The 20,259-nt window shown below is 41.6% G+C and overlaps 1 protein-coding gene across 2 annotated transcripts; it reads left to right on the forward strand.

Moving 5' to 3' along the window:
* Window positions 1-233: 233 nt before the first annotated feature.
* LOC100306824 (VPS33A core subunit of CORVET and HOPS complexes) lies at window positions 234-19,000 on the forward strand. 2 transcript variants are annotated; one of them, NM_001165363.1, is made up of 13 exons: window positions 234-353; window positions 587-652; window positions 814-941; window positions 11,268-11,454; window positions 11,587-11,703; window positions 14,403-14,577; window positions 14,749-14,945; window positions 15,759-15,885; window positions 16,132-16,199; window positions 16,367-16,504; window positions 16,619-16,756; window positions 17,053-17,221; window positions 18,058-19,000. In NM_001165363.1, exons 1-13 carry the CDS (start codon window positions 252-254, stop codon window positions 18,243-18,245), a joined length of 1,800 nt encoding a protein of 599 aa, NP_001158835.1. In that variant the 5' UTR covers window positions 234-251; the 3' UTR covers window positions 18,246-19,000. The 2 variants fall into 2 exon arrangements, with proteins under 2 accessions (NP_001158835.1, XP_014016582.1); XM_014161107.3 differs by lacking the exons at window positions 234-353; window positions 587-652 and having other exon boundaries at window positions 814-960; window positions 18,058-18,708.
* The last annotated feature ends 1,259 nt before the right edge of the window (window positions 19,001-20,259 follow it).

The following is a 20,259-nucleotide window of genomic DNA, read 5'->3' on the forward strand; positions in this document are numbered from 1 at the left end:
TATTGCCACACGTTGTCCTCGATTTTTTGTCTTTAATTTATTTATTCCTTTTAAATGGACCGCCCGTCTCTAAATGCCTTTCTCGGCATCTGACTTCACTGTTCCGGGATAATTGGGGGTGTTCATTGTGGAGATATAGCGCCATCTTTTGGACATAATATTTATTATAGCTCAAAGAAGTTCGCTGTTGGGTCACATGATGCACACCACCGCTAGCAGTCACCTGATACTCCCTTACTGTCAGAGCAAAAATGTCTGCGCACTTATCCTATGGAAGAGTCAATTTAAACATTTTGAGGGAAGCAGCGCGGAAGGAGCTCCGTGAGTTTTTGGACAAATGTGCAGGAAGCAAGGTAAAACGCCTGGATTAAAGCGTTTAAAAATTACAAACCCTTTTATCTTGTTTTAATTGGAAATGTATGTTCAACACTAGCTAACATTCTAGGCTATCATCCACATAAACAATAATTGGGTTGTTGTGGTACATAGTCATCCACATAGTAGCTAAATAGATGCAGTTGATTTAAGTTTCAACTTTGGAACTCGTAGTATTTATGTGTCTAAAATTGTTGTCGACTGTCCTTAGGCTATTGTGTGGGATGAATACCTGACCGGACCCTTTGGATTGATAGCACAATATTCCTTGCTGAAGGTAAGACTGACTCAAATGTGTACTTCGGTGTGTAGACTTTTTTATAAGCGAGTCTGACAGAATGGCAACAATGAATCGTTGTGTTTTCAAAGCCGCACATTACAGCAATAGCAATATGTCAAGCTGGTTGTTGACAGATCTGTCTTCTTTATATCTTCCAGGAACATGAGGTGGAGAAGATGTTCACCCTCAAAGGGGGGCGTCTTCCTGCTGCTGACGTGAAAAATATAATCTTCTTTGTCCGTCCCAGACTGGAACTGATGGATATTATAGCTGAGAATGTCATCAGGTCAGCATCCCAGGGGGAGGTGAGGGAGTAGCACAAACTGGGGTCTCTACGGAATGTGTCCATCGGTATGCAGTCGTTGGTGGTGAACAGGGTTGACTTCTTGGCGTTCATGTGTATTGTGATGAATATGAGTGATCAGGTTAAGAAATAGTCTGCATGCATAGATGTGGTGGTACGCGCAGCCAAAGATTTCCTGGGAATTACAGAAGCAAACTATTTAATATGGTTTTTGCAATCCATCAATGGACTGCTAGAAGCTTAATAGCTAACGGACAGGAGTTTAAAAAGTTTGTAGATGACATGGAGGTAGTACCAGATGTAGTGTGTGAACAAGAGGCATGGCTCAAACCTCAACTGGAGTTTGTGATTCCGGGACTCAGTTTGGTACAGTGTGATAGAGGGGAGGGGTTGTGCTACGTTCGTTAAAGAGGGGATGGCATACAGAGTATTGGAGATAGAAATATGTAGGAATAGAAGTAACAATTGCAATAGCCAATTTCTATAACCCATGCAAAGCTCTTATGTTAGCACAGTTAAAGTCGGAAGTTTACATACACTTAGGTTGGAGTCATTTAAACTCGTTTTTTCAACCACTCCACAAATTTCTTGTTAACAAACTATAGTTTTGGCAGGTCGGTTAGGACATCTACTTTGTGGATGACACAAGTAATTTTTCCAACAATTGTTAACAGACAGATTATTTAACTTATAATTCACTGTATCACAATTCCAGTGTGTCAGAAGTTTACATACACTGAGTTGACTGCCTTTAAACAGCTTGGAAAATTCCAGAAAATGATGTCATGGCTTTAGAAGCTTCTGATAGGCTAATTGACATCATTGAGTCAATTGGAGGTGTACCTGTGGATGTATTTCAAGGCCTACCTTGAAACTCAGTGCCTCTTTGCTTGACATCATGGGAAAATCTAAAGAAATCAGCAAAGACCTCAGAAAAAAATTGTAGACCTCCAAGTCTGGTTCATCCTTGGGAGCAATTTCCAAATGCCTGAAGGTACCATGTTCATCTGTACAAACAATAGTACGCAAGTATAAACACCATGGGACCACCCAGCCATCATATCGCTCAGGAAGGAGACGCGATCTGTCTCCTAGAGTTGAACGTACTTTGGTGCGAAAAGTGCAAATCAATCCCAAAACAACAGCAAAGGACCTTGTGAAGATGCTGGAGGAAACGGGTACAAAAGTATCTATATCCACAGTAAAGTGAGTCCTATATCGACATAACCTGAAAGGCTGCTCAGCAAGGAAGAAGCCACTTCTCCAAAACCGCCATAAAGAAAGCCAGACTACGGTTTGCATCTGCACATGGGGACAAAGATCGTACTTTTTGGAGAAATGTGCTCTAGTCTGATGAAACAAAAATTTAACTGTTTGGCCATAATGACCATCGTTATGTTTGGAGGAAAAAGGGGGAGGCTTGCAAGCCAAAGAACACCATCCCAACCGTGAAGCATGGGGGTGGCAGCATCATGTTGTGGGGGTGCTTTGCTGCAGGAGGGACTGGTGCACTTCACAAAATAGATGGCATCATGAGGACGGAAAATGATGTGGATATATTGAAGCAACATCTCAAGATATCACTCAGGAAGTTAAAGCTTGGTCACAAATGGGTCTTCCAAATGGACAATGACCCCAAGCATACTTCCAAAGTTGTGGCAAAATGGCTTAAGGACAACAAAGTCAAGGTATTGGAGTGACCCTAACAAAGCCCTGACCTCAATCCTATAGAACATTTGTGGGCAGAACTGAAAAAGCATGTGCGAGCAAGGAGGCCTACAAACCTGACTGTTACACCAGCTCTGTTAGGAGAAATGGGACAAAATTCACCCAACTTATTGTGGGAAGCTTGTGGAAGGCTACCTGAAACGTTTGACCCAAGTTAAACCATTTAAAGGCAATGCTACCAAATACTAATTGAGTGTATGTAAACTTCTGACCCACTGGGAATGTGCTGAAATAAATCATTCTCTCTACTATTATTCTGACATTTCACATTCTTTAAACAAAGTGGTGATTCTAACTGTCCTAAGACAGGGAATTTGTACTAGAATTAAATGTTAGTAATTGTGGAAAAACTGAGTTTAAATGTATTTGGCTAAGGTGTATGTAAACTTCTGACTTCAACTGTAGAAGGGATTGATAGGAAGGTAATATGGTGTGTTTTTTTTTTTTTATGCCCATAAAGAAATCTGGGGAAGTGCGCATTAAGATAACAATGGGAGTATAGTCGAAGAATTTATGATTAGTGTGTGTTAATGATGGGAGGGGAATGAGAATCAATGTGGCGAGGGATACAGAGTCATCCTTAGACTAGACATTGGTGTCTGCGGCGGTGGCAGGGAGGTGTAAATGGGAAATGATGAGAGAAACCACAGTAGTGAGTGATCATTTTCCAGTTCGATGTAAGGTCAGTGTGTGTGTGTGTGTGTGTGTGTGTGTGTGTGTGTGTGTGTGTGTGTGTGTGTGTGTGTGTGTGTGTGTGTGTGTGTGTGTGTGTGTGTGTGTGTGTGTGTGTGTGTGTGTGTGTGTGTGTGTGTGTGTGTGTGTGTGTGTGTGTGTGCGCGTGCGCGCGGAGTAGAGGCAATAACATGAGGTGGTGCTTTGAGAAAGCTAACTGGAATATGTTCAAGTACCTGTGTGAGCGGGCGGGACATAAGTTATCATTGGAGAGGTCTGTGGATGAGGCAGTAACGTCTGTAATTATATCAGCTGCAAATGTGACCGTTCAGGGGAGGAAGACGGCGGGTGGTGCCATGGTGGGCAGATGAGGGCTCAAAAGTGGTGCAGGAAACAGATATAGCTCTACGGAAGGAATGGATTGACAGAAAGGAATCTCATGGAGAATCAAAGGAAGAGGGCGGCGGCCAGAAGAACGATTAAGACAGTGAAAAGGGAGGCATGGCGGGAATTTTTCTCCACTATTGGTAGAGGGACCGAAATTGGTGCAGTTTGGAAAATGTTTTAAAAAATATGGTGGGGAAGGGTAAAAATGCTGCAATTCCAGTGTTGGTAGAAGGAAACGTCACAGCTGTGTAAAAAAAAAGAAGAAGAAAAGGCAAATGTCATATCTTGTGCATTTGCAGTGGTTCATAGATGTGAGCACCTGTGTGATGAGAGTAAGAGGGAGGGAAGCTGAAGGAGCATGGAGATCTTTCAAAGATAAAAGGGGAGTCAGGAGAAGCTATGGATGTAGAGTTTTCTATGTTTGGGATGACAATGGCGTTGGAGGGCTGTGGGCGGACTGCTCCTGGTGAAGATAGGATGTGTTATGTGATGTTTCAGCATGCACCGGACAGTGTGTTGGAAGCAGTGTTAGGGTTGTTTAATAAGATGTGTAGGACTGCAGTGATACCTGCTGGGTAGAGACGTGCGGTGGTGTTGCCGTTCGTAAAAGGATATAAAGATCCCGCTAGGGCGGGCAGTTATAGGCCTATTGTGCTGACATCCAAAATGTGTAAGTTGATGGAAAAGATGATAGTGAGTAGGATGATGTATTCCCTGGAAGTTAGGGGTTTGATGAGTGTAGCACAGAGTAGGTTCAGGAGAGGGAGGTCTGCCATGGATGCCCTGGTGACATTTAGTACAGAGATAGCCAAGGCCCTGACAATTAAAGAGGTGATGAGTGTTGTGTATTTTGACATTGAGAAAGCTTATGATACCATGTGGAGGGAAGGGTTGTTGATCAAGTTGAGTGCATTGGGGGACGTCTGTATGACTGGATCATGGACTTCTTGTTCGATCGAGTTATACGGGTGAGGTTGGGGTCAGAATTGTCAATGCGGTTTGAAGTGGACAATGGTACTCCTCAGGGAAGTGTGGTTAGTCTGGTGTTGGTCACCCTGATGATAGATGACATATTTAAGGATGTTTCTTTTTTTTATTTCACCAGGTAGGCTAGTTGAGAACAAGTTCTCATTTGCAACTGCGACCTGGCCAAGATGAAGCATAGCAGTTCGACCACATACAACAACAGAGTTACACATGGAATAAACAAAACATACAGTCAATAATACAGTAGAACAAAAGAAAACAAAAAAGTATATATACAGTGAGTGCAAATGAGGTAAGATAAGGGAGTTAGGGCAATAAATAGGCCATGGTGGCGAAGTAATTACAATATAGCAATTAAACACTGGAATGGTAGATGTGCAGAAGATGAATGTGCAAGTAGAGATACTGGGGTGCAAAGGAGCAAGATAAAAAAATACAGTATGGGGATGTGGTAGTTGGATGGGCTGTTTACAGATGGGCTATGTACAGGTGCAGTGATCTGTGAGCTGCTCTGACAGCTGGTGCTTAAAGCTAGTGAGGGAGATATGAGTCTCCAGCTTCAGAGATTTTTGCAATTCGTTTCAGTCATTGGCAGCAGAGAACTGTAATGAAAGGCGGCAAAAGGAGGAATTGGCTTTGGGGTGACCAGAGAGATTTACCTGCTGGAGCACGTGCTACGAGTGGGTGCTGCTATGGTGACCAGTGAGCTGAGATAAGGCGGGGCTTTACCTAGCAGAGACTTGTAGATGACCTAGAGCCAGTGGGTTTGGCGACGAGTATGAAGCGAGGGCCAGCCAACGAGGGCGTATAGGTCGCAGTGGTGGGTAGTATATGGGGCTTTGGTGACAAAACAGTTGGCACTGTGATAGACTGCATCCAATTTGTTGAGTAGAGTGTTGGAGGCTATTTTGTAAAAGACATCGCCGAAGTCGAGGATCAGTAGGATGGTCAGTTTTAAGAGGGTGTGTTTGGCAGCATGAGTGAAGGATACTCTGTTGCAAAATAGGAAGCTGATTCTAGATTTAATTTTGGATTGGAGATGCTTAATGTGAGTCTGGAAGGGGAGTTTACAGTCTAACCAGACACCTAGGTATTTGTAGTTATCCACATATTCTAAGTCGGAGCCGTCCAGAGTAGAGGTCGACCGATTATGATTTTTTACCGCCGATACCGATTTATTGGAGGACCAACAAAAGCCGATACCGATTATTGGAGGACCAAAAAAGCCGATACCGATTAATCGGCCGAATGTTTTTTTTATTTTTATATATATATAGACAATTACAACAATACTGAATGAACACTTATTTTAACTTAATATAATACATCAATAAAATCTATTTAGCCTCAAATAAATAATGAAACATGTTCAGTTTGGTTTAAATAATGCAAAAACAAAGTGTTGGAGAAGAAAGTAAAAGTGCAATATGTGCCATGTAAGAAAGCTAACGTTTAAGTTCCTTGCTCAGAACATGAGAACATATGAAAGCTGGTGGTTCCTTTTAACATGAGTCTTCAATATTCCCAGGTAAGAAGTTTTAGGTTGTAGTTATTATAGGACTATTTCTCTCTATACAATTTGTATTTCATATACCTTTTGACTTTTGGGTGTTCTTATAGGCACTTTAGTATTGCCAGTGTAACAGTATAGCTTCCGTCCCTCTCCTCGCTCCTACCTGGGCTCGAACCAGGAACACATCGACAACAGCCACCATCGAAGCAGCGTTACCCATGCAGAGCAAGGGGAACAACTACTCCAAGTCTCAGAGCGAGTAACGTTTGAAACGCTATTAGCACGCACCCGGCTAACTAGCTAGCAATTTCACATCGGTTACACCAGCCTAATCTTGGGAGTTGACAGGTTTGAAGTCATAAACAGCGCAATGCTTGAAGCACAGCAAAGAGCTGCTGGCAAAATGCACAAAAGTGATGTTTGAATGAATGCTTGCAAGCCTGCTGCTGCCTACCACCGCTCAGTCAGACTGCTCTATCAAATCATAAACTTAATTATAATATAATAAACACACAGAAATACGAGCCTTAGGTCATTAATATGGTCGAATCCGGAAACTATCATCTCGAAAACAAAACGTTTTTCCTTTCAGTGAAATACGGAACCGTTCCGTATTTTATCTTAACGGGTGGCATCCCTAAGTCTAAATATTCCTGTTACATTGCACAACCTTCAATGTTATGTCATAATTGCGTAAAATTCTGGCAAATTAGTTCGCAACGAGCCAGGCAGCCCAAACTGCTGCATATACCCTGACTCTGTTGCAAGAGAAGTGACACATTTTCCCTAGTTAAAATAAATTCATGTTAGCAGGCAATATTAACTAAATATGCAGGTTTACAAATGTATACTTGTGTATTGATTTTAAGAAAGGCATTGATGTTTATGGTTAGGTACACATTGGAGCAACATGTACCTAAGCGATTATATGCAACGCAGGACAGGCTAGATAAACTAGTAATATCATCAACCATGTGTAGTTAACTAGTGATTATGATTGATTGATTGTTTTTTATAAGATAAGTTTAATGCTAGCTAGCAACTTACCTTGGCTTCTTACTGCATTCGCGTAACAGGCAGGCTCCTCGTGGAGTGCAATGTAAAGCAGGTGGTTAGAGCGTTGGACTAGTTAACCGTAAGGTTGCAAGATTGAATCCCCAAGCTGACAAGGTAAAAATCTGTCGTTCTGCCCCTGAACAAGGCAGTTAACCCACCGTTCCTAGGCCGTCATTGAAAATAAGAATGTGTTCTTAACTGACTTGCCTAGTTAAATAAAGGTGTAAAAAGAAAAGGGGGGGGGGGAAATCGGCCAAATCGGCGTCCAAAAATACCGATTTCCGATAGTTATGAAAACTTGAAATCGGCCCTAATTAATCGGCCATTCCGATTAATCGGTCGACCTCTAGTCCAGAGTAGTGATGCTGGACGGGCGGGCAGGTGCGGGCAGTGATCGGTTGAAGAGCATTCATTTAGATGTGGGACAGGGAGTGAGTGTATGGCCTGGTATTCTGATGATGGGGGAACAGAGGTGGGAATGTACAATTTGTGATGAGGAAGATGCAAGAAGATGTGGAAGATTGGTCTCTTAACATGGGGGTTTAGGATGTCCGTGGCCAAGTCCTGCTTTATGGTGTTTTCTAGGAGGAAGGTTAAAGATGTTAGGCTGCAAATATACGGATATAAGTAAGGTGTCAGAGTTTAATTATTTAGTTATGTGGTTTAGTGAGAGGCTTACGTGGCAGAGACATGTTGAGCATCTTGAAATTAAGTGTAGGAAGGTGCTGAACCTCATGAGGGCAGTGGCAGGATGTGATTGGGGGTCGGATAGACAAACACTGTTGTATACAGTACCAGTCAAAAGTTTGGACACACCTACTCATTCAATGGTTTTTCTTTATTTTTACTAATCTATACATTGTAGAATACTAGTGAAGACATCAAAACAATGAAATGACACATATGGAATAATGTAGTAACCAAAAAAGTGTTAAACAAATAAAAATATATTTTAGATTCTTCAAAGTAGCCACCATTTGCCTTGATGACAGCTTTGCACACTCTTGGCATTCTCTCAACCAGCTTCACCTGGAATATTTTACAACAATCTTGAATGAGTTCCCACATATGCTGAGCACTTGTTGGCTGCTTTTCCTTCACTCTGTGGTCCAACTCATCCCAAACCATCTCAATTGGGTTGAGTGTGGGTGATTGTGGAAGCCAGGTCATCTGATGCAGCACTCCATCACTCTCCTTCTTGGTCAAATAGCCCTTACACAGCCTGGAGGTGTGTTAGGTCATTGTCCTGTTGAAAAACAAATGATAGTCCCACTAAGCACAAACCAGATGGGATGGTATATCGCTGCAGAAATCTGTGGTGGCCATGCTGGTTAAGTGCGCCTTGAATTCGAAATAAATCAGACAGTGTCACCAGCAAAGCACTTCCACACATCACACCTCCTCCTCCATGCTTCACGGTGGGAACCACACATGCAGAGATCATCCGTTCACCTACTCTGCGTTTCACAAAGACATGGCGGTTGGAACCAAAAATCTCACATTTGGACTCATCAGACCAAAGGTCAGATTTTCACCGGTCTAATGACCATTGCTCGTGTTCCTTGGCCCATGCAAATCTCTTCTTCTTATTGGTGTCCTTTAGTAGTGGTTTATTTGCAACAATTCGACCATGAAGGCCTGATTCACACAGTCTCCTCTGAACAGTTGATGTTGAGATGTCTGTTACTTGAACTCTGTGAAGCATTTATTTGGGCTGCAATTTCTGAGGCTGGTAACTCTAATGAACTTATCCTCTGCAGCAGAGGTAACTGGGTCTTCCTTTCCTGTGGTAGTCCTCATGAGAGCCAGTTTCATCATAGCTCTTGATGGTTTTTGCGACTGCACTTGAAGAAATGTTCCGCATTGACTGAAAAAGTAATGATGGACTGTTGTTTCTCTTTGCTTATTTGAGCTGTTCTTGCCATAATATGAACTTGGTCTTTTACCAAATAGGGTTATCTTCTGTATACTACCCCTACCTTGTCACAACACAACTGATTAGCTCAAACACATTAAGAAGGAAATAAATTCCACAAATTAACTTTTAACAAGGCACTTTTAACAAGGCACACTTGTTAATTGAAAGGCATTCCTGGTGACTACCTCATGAAGCTGGTTGAGAGAATGCCAAGAGTATGCAAAGCTGTCATCAAGGCAAAGGGTGGCTACTTTGAAGAATATAAAATATATTTTGATTTGTTTAACACTTTTTTGGTTACAACATGATTCCATATGTGTTATTTCAAATTAAGAAAAACCCTGGAATGAGTAGGTGTGTCCAAACTTTTGACTGGTACTGTAGATAGGGAGAGATTGTGTGAAAGGGTTAGGGAGGCTAGATGGGGTTGAGGTATGGGTGGTGTAGTGGGGGAAGGAAAGGGGAGGGAAGTGGTGTCTAGGGCGCTATTTCACTTTCTTGAAGGAACCGGACTAATGAAGAGGATTTAATGTAGGTAGGCTGTAACTGGCCTCACACTCCAGTACAGTAGGTGGCGGTGTTAGATGCGATCCGCCAACCCAATCCCAAAGAAGGACAAGAAGAAAAAGGTCAACATCTCATTATCTCACTGGCTTTAGGGGTGTAACATTTAAACAAATGTGGTCTCGTTAATGTATTTAACCAAATTAAAGTCACAGTGCAGTTATCACCAAACTACCACTAACAGGTCCCCATCATCATAAAGGCAAAAATACAAATTCAATAAATGCCTAATGCAACAATGCTGTAAGTAGGAGACATGCATCTTTCAAATGATTTGCCACTGATAAAAAGCGCAACGCACGTCATCATCGCTCACAGTTGGAAAAATGGCAAAGTGAGTCAGGGAAGTGACAGCAGTTAAGTCCTCTAGGGCAATACTTTGAGAAGTTAAATGAGAAGATGATGAAATGTAAACTTTGCGAGGTCGAATTGAGCTACATTGGCAGTACAGGTGCAATGCTGAAAGGGAGGCACCGTGAGACCCAACCCATTTTGGGACGAGGTGAGAAAATCACAGTGCTGATTACAGAAATGAAAACAGTCATACATCACTGCAACGAGCCATCACATTGATGTGAAAAGTGTGACATGAAAGTCCCATGTACTGACAACTGAGAACATTGAGGAGAGGCACACAACAGAGAACATAAAACAGCATTAAAGGATACATTTTCTTATTTACAACCAAATTTCTACTTTTGATCTAAATTGCATCTTATAGAAGGGTCCAGACACCTTTTTTGTGATTTCACGTTTTTGAGAAACTTGCCCCAAACAGCAAATCACTTCCTCATCCTTGTGTAGTATGTGGGCCCCTAAAAAACATGAAAAAAAGGCTACAAAAACACCCAAATACATCCTTTAAGAAACAGCAAAGCTCTCACTATAGTGATGCAGGTCTTTAGATGTTGTACACATGAAGTTGTGTCATTCCGAACTTTATCCGCAATGTCATATTCCTTCATCACTATACTGAGACCTTTGCTGTTTCTAATAGACGTATTTGGGTGTTTTTGAAGCCTTTGTTCATGTTTTTTTCGGGCCCCCATACTACACAACGAGGATGAGGAAGTGATTTTCTGTTTGGGCTAACCTTCTCAAAAACATGCCTGGACCCTTCTATAAAATGCCTTTTACGTCAAAAATAGAGATTTGGTTGTAAAAAAATAAATCATAATTTAATACCATCTTTGATTTGAGTAGGTGGGTGATAGCGGTAAGGTGAATGCGGTCTAGCTGGTAGGTAGCCAGGACTGCAGTACATTGAACTGCATTGCCCCCTAGCGTTCATACGTGGCGTAATTTTCTGATGTAAAAAATAATAATTTAAACCATAAGAAAATTTGTACATTTGTCACATCCCTATGTTAAACACTGTCCTTGTTTTTGGAGTAATGCTGCAGCCAGTATTGCATAAGGGTGTGGATAGGTTTTGCTTTTCCTCTTATAGTGCATCTCTTGTGTTCAATGTGTGTTCTTGCAGTGAGGATAAGATGCATTCCCCACGTGACTTCCACATCCTGTTTGTGCCCCGGCGGAGCATGCTTTGTGAGCAGCGGCTGAAGGAGCAGGGGGTCCTGGGCTCGTTCATCAACATAGACGAGTACATCCTAGACCTCATCCCTTATGATGGAGACTTGCTCTCCATGGAGTCTGAGGGGGCCTTCAGGGTAAGTTAGGACAGGGACATGCACAAAGACACTACACATGTCCTAGTGTATGTATAGGCCCAATAAGGCTCAGGTACAAAGCTATCATTTGTATTGTATGGGGTAATAACCTGTGTGCCCTGGCTCTTTTAGGAATGCTATCTAGAAAGTGACCAGACAAGTCTGTACCACACCGCCAAGGGCCTTATGACTCTCCAGGCTCTGTATGGGACCATCCCCCAGATATTTGGGAAAGGGGAGTGTGCACGGGTGAGTATTGGGAACGACTTGGGACTTCATTAGGTTTAGAATTCCATATTGGCTCCAGTGTTGGTATTAGTTATTTGGGAAAGTAATATATGACATTTTACTCGTTACATTTAACAAAAGTAAAGCGTTACTCTACAATATTCATTTGTGTGGAAAGTAACGTGATATATTACTTTCATGAAAACTCCGTTGGTTTGACTATCGGAGGGAGCAAGGCGAGCCGCACGCACTCTACCAAAGATAGGCTACTTAGTAAAGGTTTCGAGACACTCTACCAAAGATAATCTACACGTGTGCATGCTCTTGGCTGGAGTCAGAGCAATGCGCACCTTCTGTAACATGATACCCTCGCTGATCCATGTGTTTTTAGACCCCCTAATAGTAACATACACAAGGGTGTGATAGCATAGATTTTCTTGTTGTCTTCCATTTGTAATAAAAGGAAAGAAGATTCACGTGTGAAAATTCATCACCACTGTTAACTAATTTCAATGAAAACCAACTGCGTATTTGATAGCTACATGTAATGAAAGTTTAGGTTTGTTATAAATTACCTCATTTTGTGACTACCAGTTGGCTATAGGCTACTCCGCTAGCAGCTTGCTAGCGAGCTAAAAATACAGCAAGCTAGCCTTTTAGCTTCCTACATCTCCACCTTATGAAATAATCAGATTTATAATGAAATAATATGCCCTGGCAAGTATTCTTATACCTGCTAGTGTAACCTACATTATCCCAGTTTAATATGCTGCTTGAATATATTACTTCCCATATCAGCTAAAAATAGAATGCCATCATTTTTGCTCATGGAGAAAATGAAAGCACAGGGCTTGGGGCTGTTTTTAGGTAGTTAATCAGGTAGTTATTACTACTTAACAAAATACATTTGTGGGGGATTCTAATAAGGCTACAATGTTGATTGGTTTATTGTTTGAAGAGTCACTGAGGTTATATTTGGTTATCAATGCAAAATAGACCACTTATTTAATGCCAAGCTAAACTAAGACAGCAATCTTGAAGTTGAAGGGATTTTGAATTTGATTAGCTTCCCACATCGCCATGTGAAATAATCAGATGTATAATTAAATATACCCTGGCAAATATTCTTATTCTTGTACCAACAACATTATCCTAATTTGATATGCTGCTTCAATGTATTCACTCTCATATCAGCTAAAAATAGAATGCCATGATTTTTAGTCATGGAGAAAAACAAGCACATCTGTTTTTGCATTTCAAAATTGCCTAGAATAACCTTATCACTTCTAAAAAAATAAATAAAATAAAAACATTTTTGAGGGATTCTAATAAGGCTACAATGTTGTTGGTTTACTGTTTGAACAGTCACTGATATTTGGTTTTCAATGCAAAATAGGCTGCTTATTTAATGCCAAGCTAAACCAAGATAGTAAAGGGATTTTGAAGTTGATAGCTTCCTACATCGCCATGTGAAATAATCAGATTTATAAATCAATAATACGCCCTGGCAAATGTATGTGTACTTGACGATGTAACCTACAATGTTATCCCAGTTTAATATGCTGCTTGAATGTACAGTTGGAAGTTTACATACACCTTAGCCAAATACATTTCAACTCAGTTTTTCACAATTCCTGGCAATTAATCCTAGTATAAGTTCCCTGTTTTAAGTCAGTTAGGATCACCACTTTATTTTAAGAATGTGAAATGTCAGAATAATAGTAGAGAGTGATTCATTTCAGCTTTTATTTCTTTCATCACATTCCCAGTGGGTCAGAAGTTTACATTCACTCAATTAGTATTTGGTAGCATTGCATTTAAATTGTTTAACTTGGGTCAAACGTTTCGGGTAGCCTTCCACAAGCTTCCCCATGCTGCCACCCCCGTGCTTCATGGTTGGGATGGTGTTCTTCGGCTTGCAAACCTCCCCCTTTTTCCTTCAAACATAACGACGGTCATTATGGCCAAACAGTTCTATTTTTGATTCATCAGACTAGAGGACATTTCTCCAAAAAGTACGATCTTTGTCGCCATGTTCAGTTGCAAACCGTAGTCTGGCTTTTTTATGGCGGTTTTGGAGCAGTGGCTTCTTCCTTGCTGAGAGGCCTTTCAGGGTATGTCGACATAGGACTCGTTTTACTGTGGATATAGATACTTTTGTACCTGTTTCCTCCAGCATCTTCACAAGGTCCTTTGCTGTTGTTCTGGGATTGATTTGCACTTTTCGCAAATCTGTACAGATTTCCTATCTTTTCATTCAAAATCTTTCTCTTGAGCCGCAGGTTCTGGTTATAGACCGCACGTACACGGACCCATAGCGATGTATAGAGGGTATACACTTGTCACTAGATGGGAAAGCCCATTATGGGCTTTGCTATCACAGAAGCAATTGATGGCAAATATCAGCGATGTGCCCTCTATACATTTCTATGGCCAGCAGCTGTGATGACATTTCTCCAAGCAGCCTTTCTCCACTCGCTCGAGAACTAAATGAGGAAACAAGTCAAGATCGGATCATGAAAGCACGTGCCCGGTAGAGATATGATTCTGAAAGTAGCGCACATGTTGTTTGACAAAGTAACTGTAATAATATTACCCAATTTGAAAAAGTAACATGCTACTTTACTCCGTTACTCATAAAAGTAATCTGATTATGTAGAGTGTAAATTAACGCTTTAATTATGTTAGAAGTAAAACCCTGATTTCTTCTCCATGTGCAGCATGTAGCTAATATGATGCTTAGGATGAAGAGGGAGTTTGCTGGCAGTCAGACTCAGATCCTGCCTGTGTTTGACTCACTGCTGCTGCTGGACCGCAACATAGACCTGCTTACCCCTCTGGCCACACAGCTCACCTATGAGGGCCTCATTGATGAAGTTTATGGAATCACCAACGGTGAGAATGGGCCTCTGTTAATGCATGAAAACACAATGCACGCTAAATACAGACATATTTAATCACATATTGATTGACGTAAAGACATCTTGAGGGGTCTCAGTTCATTTGTGTATGGGATTTTGGACCTTTGTGTGCTTCTTTATTCTGTTCGCATGCGTCTGCAAACAGGTTATGTGAAGTTGCCTCCGGAGAAGTTTGCTGCCCAAAAGAAGCAGGGTGAGGTGGGTAAAGACCTGCCCACCGAGCCCAAGAAGATGCAGCTCAACTCAGCGGAGGAGCTGTATGCTGAGATACGGGACAAAAACTTCAATGCCATAGGGGCTGCACTGAGCAAGAAGGCCAAGATCATCTCTGCTGCCTTTGAGGTTGGATTCATCCAAGCGCGCAGACACTCCTTGTAACCACTCCTGTCTAATTTGATCCAAATCACTTTGTTAATGTGTTATAAATGTCACTTCACAAACTGGGGATTACAATCTCAGATAAATCCTAATGTCAGACCGCTCAATTACATTAGCTACCGCTTTCTCTAATCATATCAATTTGTGTTCTTATTGATCACCTTCTATGTGCCAGGTAGACTTTTCAGGAGGTGGTTTTCCAATTGCAAAAAGTAAAGCCAACTGACAATTAGTATTATCGATCAAGACAGTAAACACACTTACAATAAAGGAGTGGCAGATAAAAGTAACTGTTTAGTTTATGCGTAATCTCCCACTGATGATTTGTTATGCATCCCCTACAGGCCTACACTTTTGGCATCATAACTGTCACTGGATGCTTTGCATGTGATAATTAGACTGAAGTCCCACACCTGTGGGTGTTTCAGTTTATGTTTTTTTACATTTCTGTATTGCCCAGACCTGTTCCCAATCAAAGTTCATTTTCTCTAGTTTGATGGATGACCATATCAGCTGTTCTCTAGGCAACAAACCATTTCTTACTAATGTTATGCCTACATGGCAGCATTCCATACTGTATGTTTCATCTGAAATCATTCCCACATATTTACGTTGAGTTTAGTGTTTGTTTAATGTGTAATTGGGAAGTAGATTTTTAGTAATTTCCACGGGATATTAGTAATCTCTCAACTGGCTCTCACATTTCACATCTGTATGTAACACTACACAGTCTCTTTTTTCCAGTGTTAATGTTAGTTTGTTGATTTTGTCTTGCAGGAGCGACATAATGCCAAAACAGTTGGCGAGATAAAGCAGTTTGTGTCCCAGCTGCCCCACATGCAGGCAGCACGGAGCTCGCTGGCCAATCACACCTCCATAGCTGAACTCATAAAAGACATCACCAGTGAGAGGAACAGCCTTTACTTCTTCTCCTTTCTCCTCCTTTCATGTCCAACTAACAACTCTCCATTCCTCATTCCTTCCTTCTGTCTTAATCTGTTTTTCCACCCTAAAAAACCTGATACAATCTGATCTTGGTGACATTTAATGTAGTTGACTTTGTCAAATGTGTGGCATATCGTTTAAAGAGAGACTACTGTTGATACTCGTTGACAGAGGTGAATGGATATTTTCTCTCTCTCTGATTCAGCCTCAGAGGCCTTCTTTGATAACCTGACAGTGGAGCAGGAGTTTATGACTGGAGTTGACACAGACAAGGTACACAAGGTTTTCAATGCTTTGTAGATTGTAGTGTGATGAGGTTGGCTCTGATAATATTTCAAGCTGCCCTCACTATAAACAGAATGTTTTGCTTAGTCCCTGTGTGTATGTATGTGCTCATGTCTAGGCTTGCTGACCAACCGCCCCTTGTTCCCATTGTCCAGGTTAACACATATATTGAGGACTGTATTGCCCAGAAGGATCCTCTGATCAAAATCTTGCGGCTGGTCTGTATGCAGTCAGTCTGCAACAACGGCCTCAAGCAGAAGATATTGGACTACTACAAGAGAGAGATCCTGCAGGTGCATTTTTTTCTTATTACATTACAATAAGTCAGTGTTTTAATACTAATGGTCATTTGAAGATGTGATGAAAGCTACTGTGGCAACATGATTGACCTGTGTTGTTTTCTCTAGACATATGGATACGAACACATGCTTACCCTCAACAACCTGGAGAAGACAGGTCTTCTGAAGCCCCAGACAGGCACCAGGAATATCTACCCCACTATCAGAAAGACACTCAAGCTTTGGATGGAGGATGCCAACGAACAGGTGAATGAATCCCATGAGGGAGACACAATGTAGTCTGGGAGGGGGAGGGTAACACTTACACCTGTGTAATAACACATTTATTATTGTAGTGACAATTTGGTCATTGCTTTGTATTTGCACAATAATGGAGTTGGGTTGTTTTTGATTATTAAGCAAGTTCAAAGCATTAACCAAATGTAACAACAACCTTAATTAAACTCACGTGCATACTTTTTTTCTCCAACTGTGAGAGTGGGGTTTGTATGTAGTATTGTCTGTACTGATTCCCAGCTTGTGTATGTGTCATCTTCCTCCAGAACCCCAATGACATCTCCTATGTGTACAGTGGTTATGCTCCTCTCAGCATCCGTCTGACCCAGGTGTTGGCCAGGCCCGGCTGGCGCAGCATCGAGGAAGTTCTGAAGATGCTCCCTGGTCCACACTTTGAGGAGAGACAACAGCTGCCTGCTGGTCTCCATAAGAAACGTAAGGACAGCAGGAGACCAAGGCAGCAGGTTGCTCTCTTGCACAACAAGCTGAGCTATTGAAAGGCTGGGTGAATGTGTGGTGATCTGCTGGCTGTAGATAAGAGCTGGCTTTGTCCCTGCCGTGCCAAATGTCTTCGAGCAGCAGTTGATTTATTGTACACAGTGAACAAAACTGTACATTACCGTTAAGTGTGGGTCTGTTTGGGTGATTGTTTGTGTACATGTATTTGTGTATGAAAGAGGAGAGGCAAAGGCACCGTTGACCTTTCAGAGACCAGGGAGTTGAATATCCTCATCTTAAGCGTTATAACTGTGTTGCTGACTCCAGGGTCAGTTTGGACATCTCACTGACAAGAGGATCATTAATTTGTTGAGATGCCTTTTATTTACACCATGCAATGTGTTAATTAGAACTGTGAGTTTGGGTATTAGACAGTTGACTTGTTTTTACATGTCTGCCATATCTTTGTTCTAGAAAGGTGATAATGGAAGACTGACAATAGACGAGCCTGTTGTAGCAGGAAGAGGGCGGAGTTTGTTTGAGAGAATAGTGTTTGGGTGGGGACATGGGTGGATGGAGGATGACTCGAGGCGCTGTCTCTTATTTTCTTTCTGTGTTTACATGTTTAATATCCGTTTGAGGTTAAAGTAACCTCACTTCAAAACAAACATACTCTGCTAAGTAATAATATTAATAATTTGGTGGGTGCTTATATTTGTGTGTGAAATAAATAAATACAAATTTGCATATCCCCTTGAGTCACCCTTGGAGAGTGGTGCACCCTGTGAACTTCACCCTGTTTGACTGTTTTCTCTCCCCACACTGTCCCACAGGCCAGCAGGGGGAGAGCAGGACCACCCTGGTGTTCTTTCTGGGAGGGGTGACATATGCAGAAATTGCTGCCCTGCGCTTCCTGTCTCAGATGGAGGATGGTGGCACAGAGTACATCATTGCTACTACCAAGCTCATCAATGGTACCAGCTGGATCAAGTCTCTGATGGACCGCCCGGAGGCCCCCTGAGCCCGCTGCCCGCCCCCTCGGGGAACAGATGCACAGCTAGACACATCAAACAGTCAGAACAAAAGACCTTGCCGCTTCTTTTTAATGTCCATATTCCAGCGCCCTGCAGGTGTGTCTGATTGATCTCAGCAACTGTCAGTGTGAGGTGACCAGGAGTCAGCTCCTCGATTCTCCCTGTCCTTTGCCTGCAACTCTAACAGCTTGCTAAATGCACATCTCCATTGCCACCTGCTTTGGTCATTGTATGGAGCTGAGAAGATATCTTACTTGGGGCATGATGGAAGGTTTTAAGATCATTGTAAAATATATATATACTGTATTAACAAAAAGGCTGAAAGGTAGATGCTTGTATTATTATTTTTGTGATTTCAACCTATATTTTGTGTTGTACAGTATAGGGGTTTTCTCTCTGCTTGCCATAATTTGTGGGAAAAGTAGTCCTGTAAATAAAATGTGTAATTGACTGCTGATTACTGCTTTTATAACCAGAGTCAATGTCAGGTCTCTAAAAAACTGGCCATTTTAACATTTGTCCTTACACTCTACAATGTGGCTAAATGTTTTTCTGGTTTAGAAAACAAAACTAAAAAGTCTGTAAAGCCTTACTGCACCTCTGTTACACTATCCCAATTCCACCTTCTTCCACCTTCAACATGTAGGATCTAAAAGCCTTGATAACAGTGAATTAGGCCACATGCATTGTTACTTAATGAGTTGTTTATCCTGCAGAAGAAAATAAAGATGGTACCAAAGGATGCATGCATGAAGGAGTGGCGTGGAGAGGAAAGGTTGAGAGCCCAGTCAGCCGTCAGCAGTCCTGCTCTCTCGAGGAGCAATTAGCCCAATAACAGGCCTACCTATCAGCCGATAATGGCCCTCTGCTGTCTGGAGATCTTACCCCATAAGGGCCCCTGATTTGACAGCGCAGGACACTGATTGAATTAGGAGGCTATTTGTTCCATGTTCCGGTAGAGGATACGTGCGTTGGAGTTTGGTTTGATCTCCGGTTTGATCGATGGCTTGTCCGTGCCATGCGCTGTGGACAGCTGGGGCTTGTACTCAGTGGGGGACGGGTATTGACAGCAGTCGGAGATTTTAGTGAACCAACAGTGAGGAACTCACTATATCACATCTCATGAAGATATATTACTGTGACATTGCATTCCTTTTGGTATGTTAAATGCTAACAATTACACATATGTAATAAGACCATTTTTTATAAAGAGTGGAAAGGGAAATGAGCGGTTCTTGCATGCACCAGAGGATTTTCAGAGCTGAAATAATAGAAAATGCATAGCCTATTATTGTGTATTTGGCAAGGTCTCGCCTCAGAGAAATGGGTGTAGGACGTGGCTTAATTTTCCATTAGGAAAACCCCATGGGTCTCAGGACTCTTGTAATCAATGTAATTGTTGTTGGCCCCTCCTTTGCCATTAGGACTTGTGGCAACGGACATAACCTTGTATTCCTGACAGCACATTGAAACCCGTGTACAGAGAGTATATTCAACAAAATAATTTTAAAAGAGGTTGAAAATCCTTCATATAAACCGACAAGGTAAGTAACCAATTTAAGCAGTTTATAAATATTGAAACGTTGTAACGTTATAGGCCCTATGCCCAGTGAGTAGGTTATGTATCCACCGTGCGCTTACATTTTAAGAGCTTTCAGATACTAGAAAAATAGCATGAAATCATACAACATTAACAGTAACAGTAGGCTATAGTTAAACAATGTAATCATTTTTACTGCAGGTTATCAAAGCGAAAGATATATTTTGAGTTGCGAAAGTGGGGCATGGCTATTTTTGTGCAACTAATGTGAAATATTTCGTCTGGAGAAATATATTTTATTGCTACTATTTTGTTATAGGCTATTACATTATTTAGCTTGAAGGTGCACTAGGTACATGTCCACATGTATATGATAGATATATGTAAGGGAATTTAATTCCTTTACATACTTTAAAATAAATATATTTGAACATAATTTCTGTCGATAAAGTTGCTTACCT

This window comes from Salmo salar, chromosome 20 (genome assembly GCF_965601325.2).
Source record: "Salmo salar chromosome 20, fSalSal1, whole genome shotgun sequence".
In the NCBI taxonomy this organism is placed as follows: domain Eukaryota; kingdom Metazoa; phylum Chordata; class Actinopteri; order Salmoniformes; family Salmonidae; genus Salmo; species Salmo salar.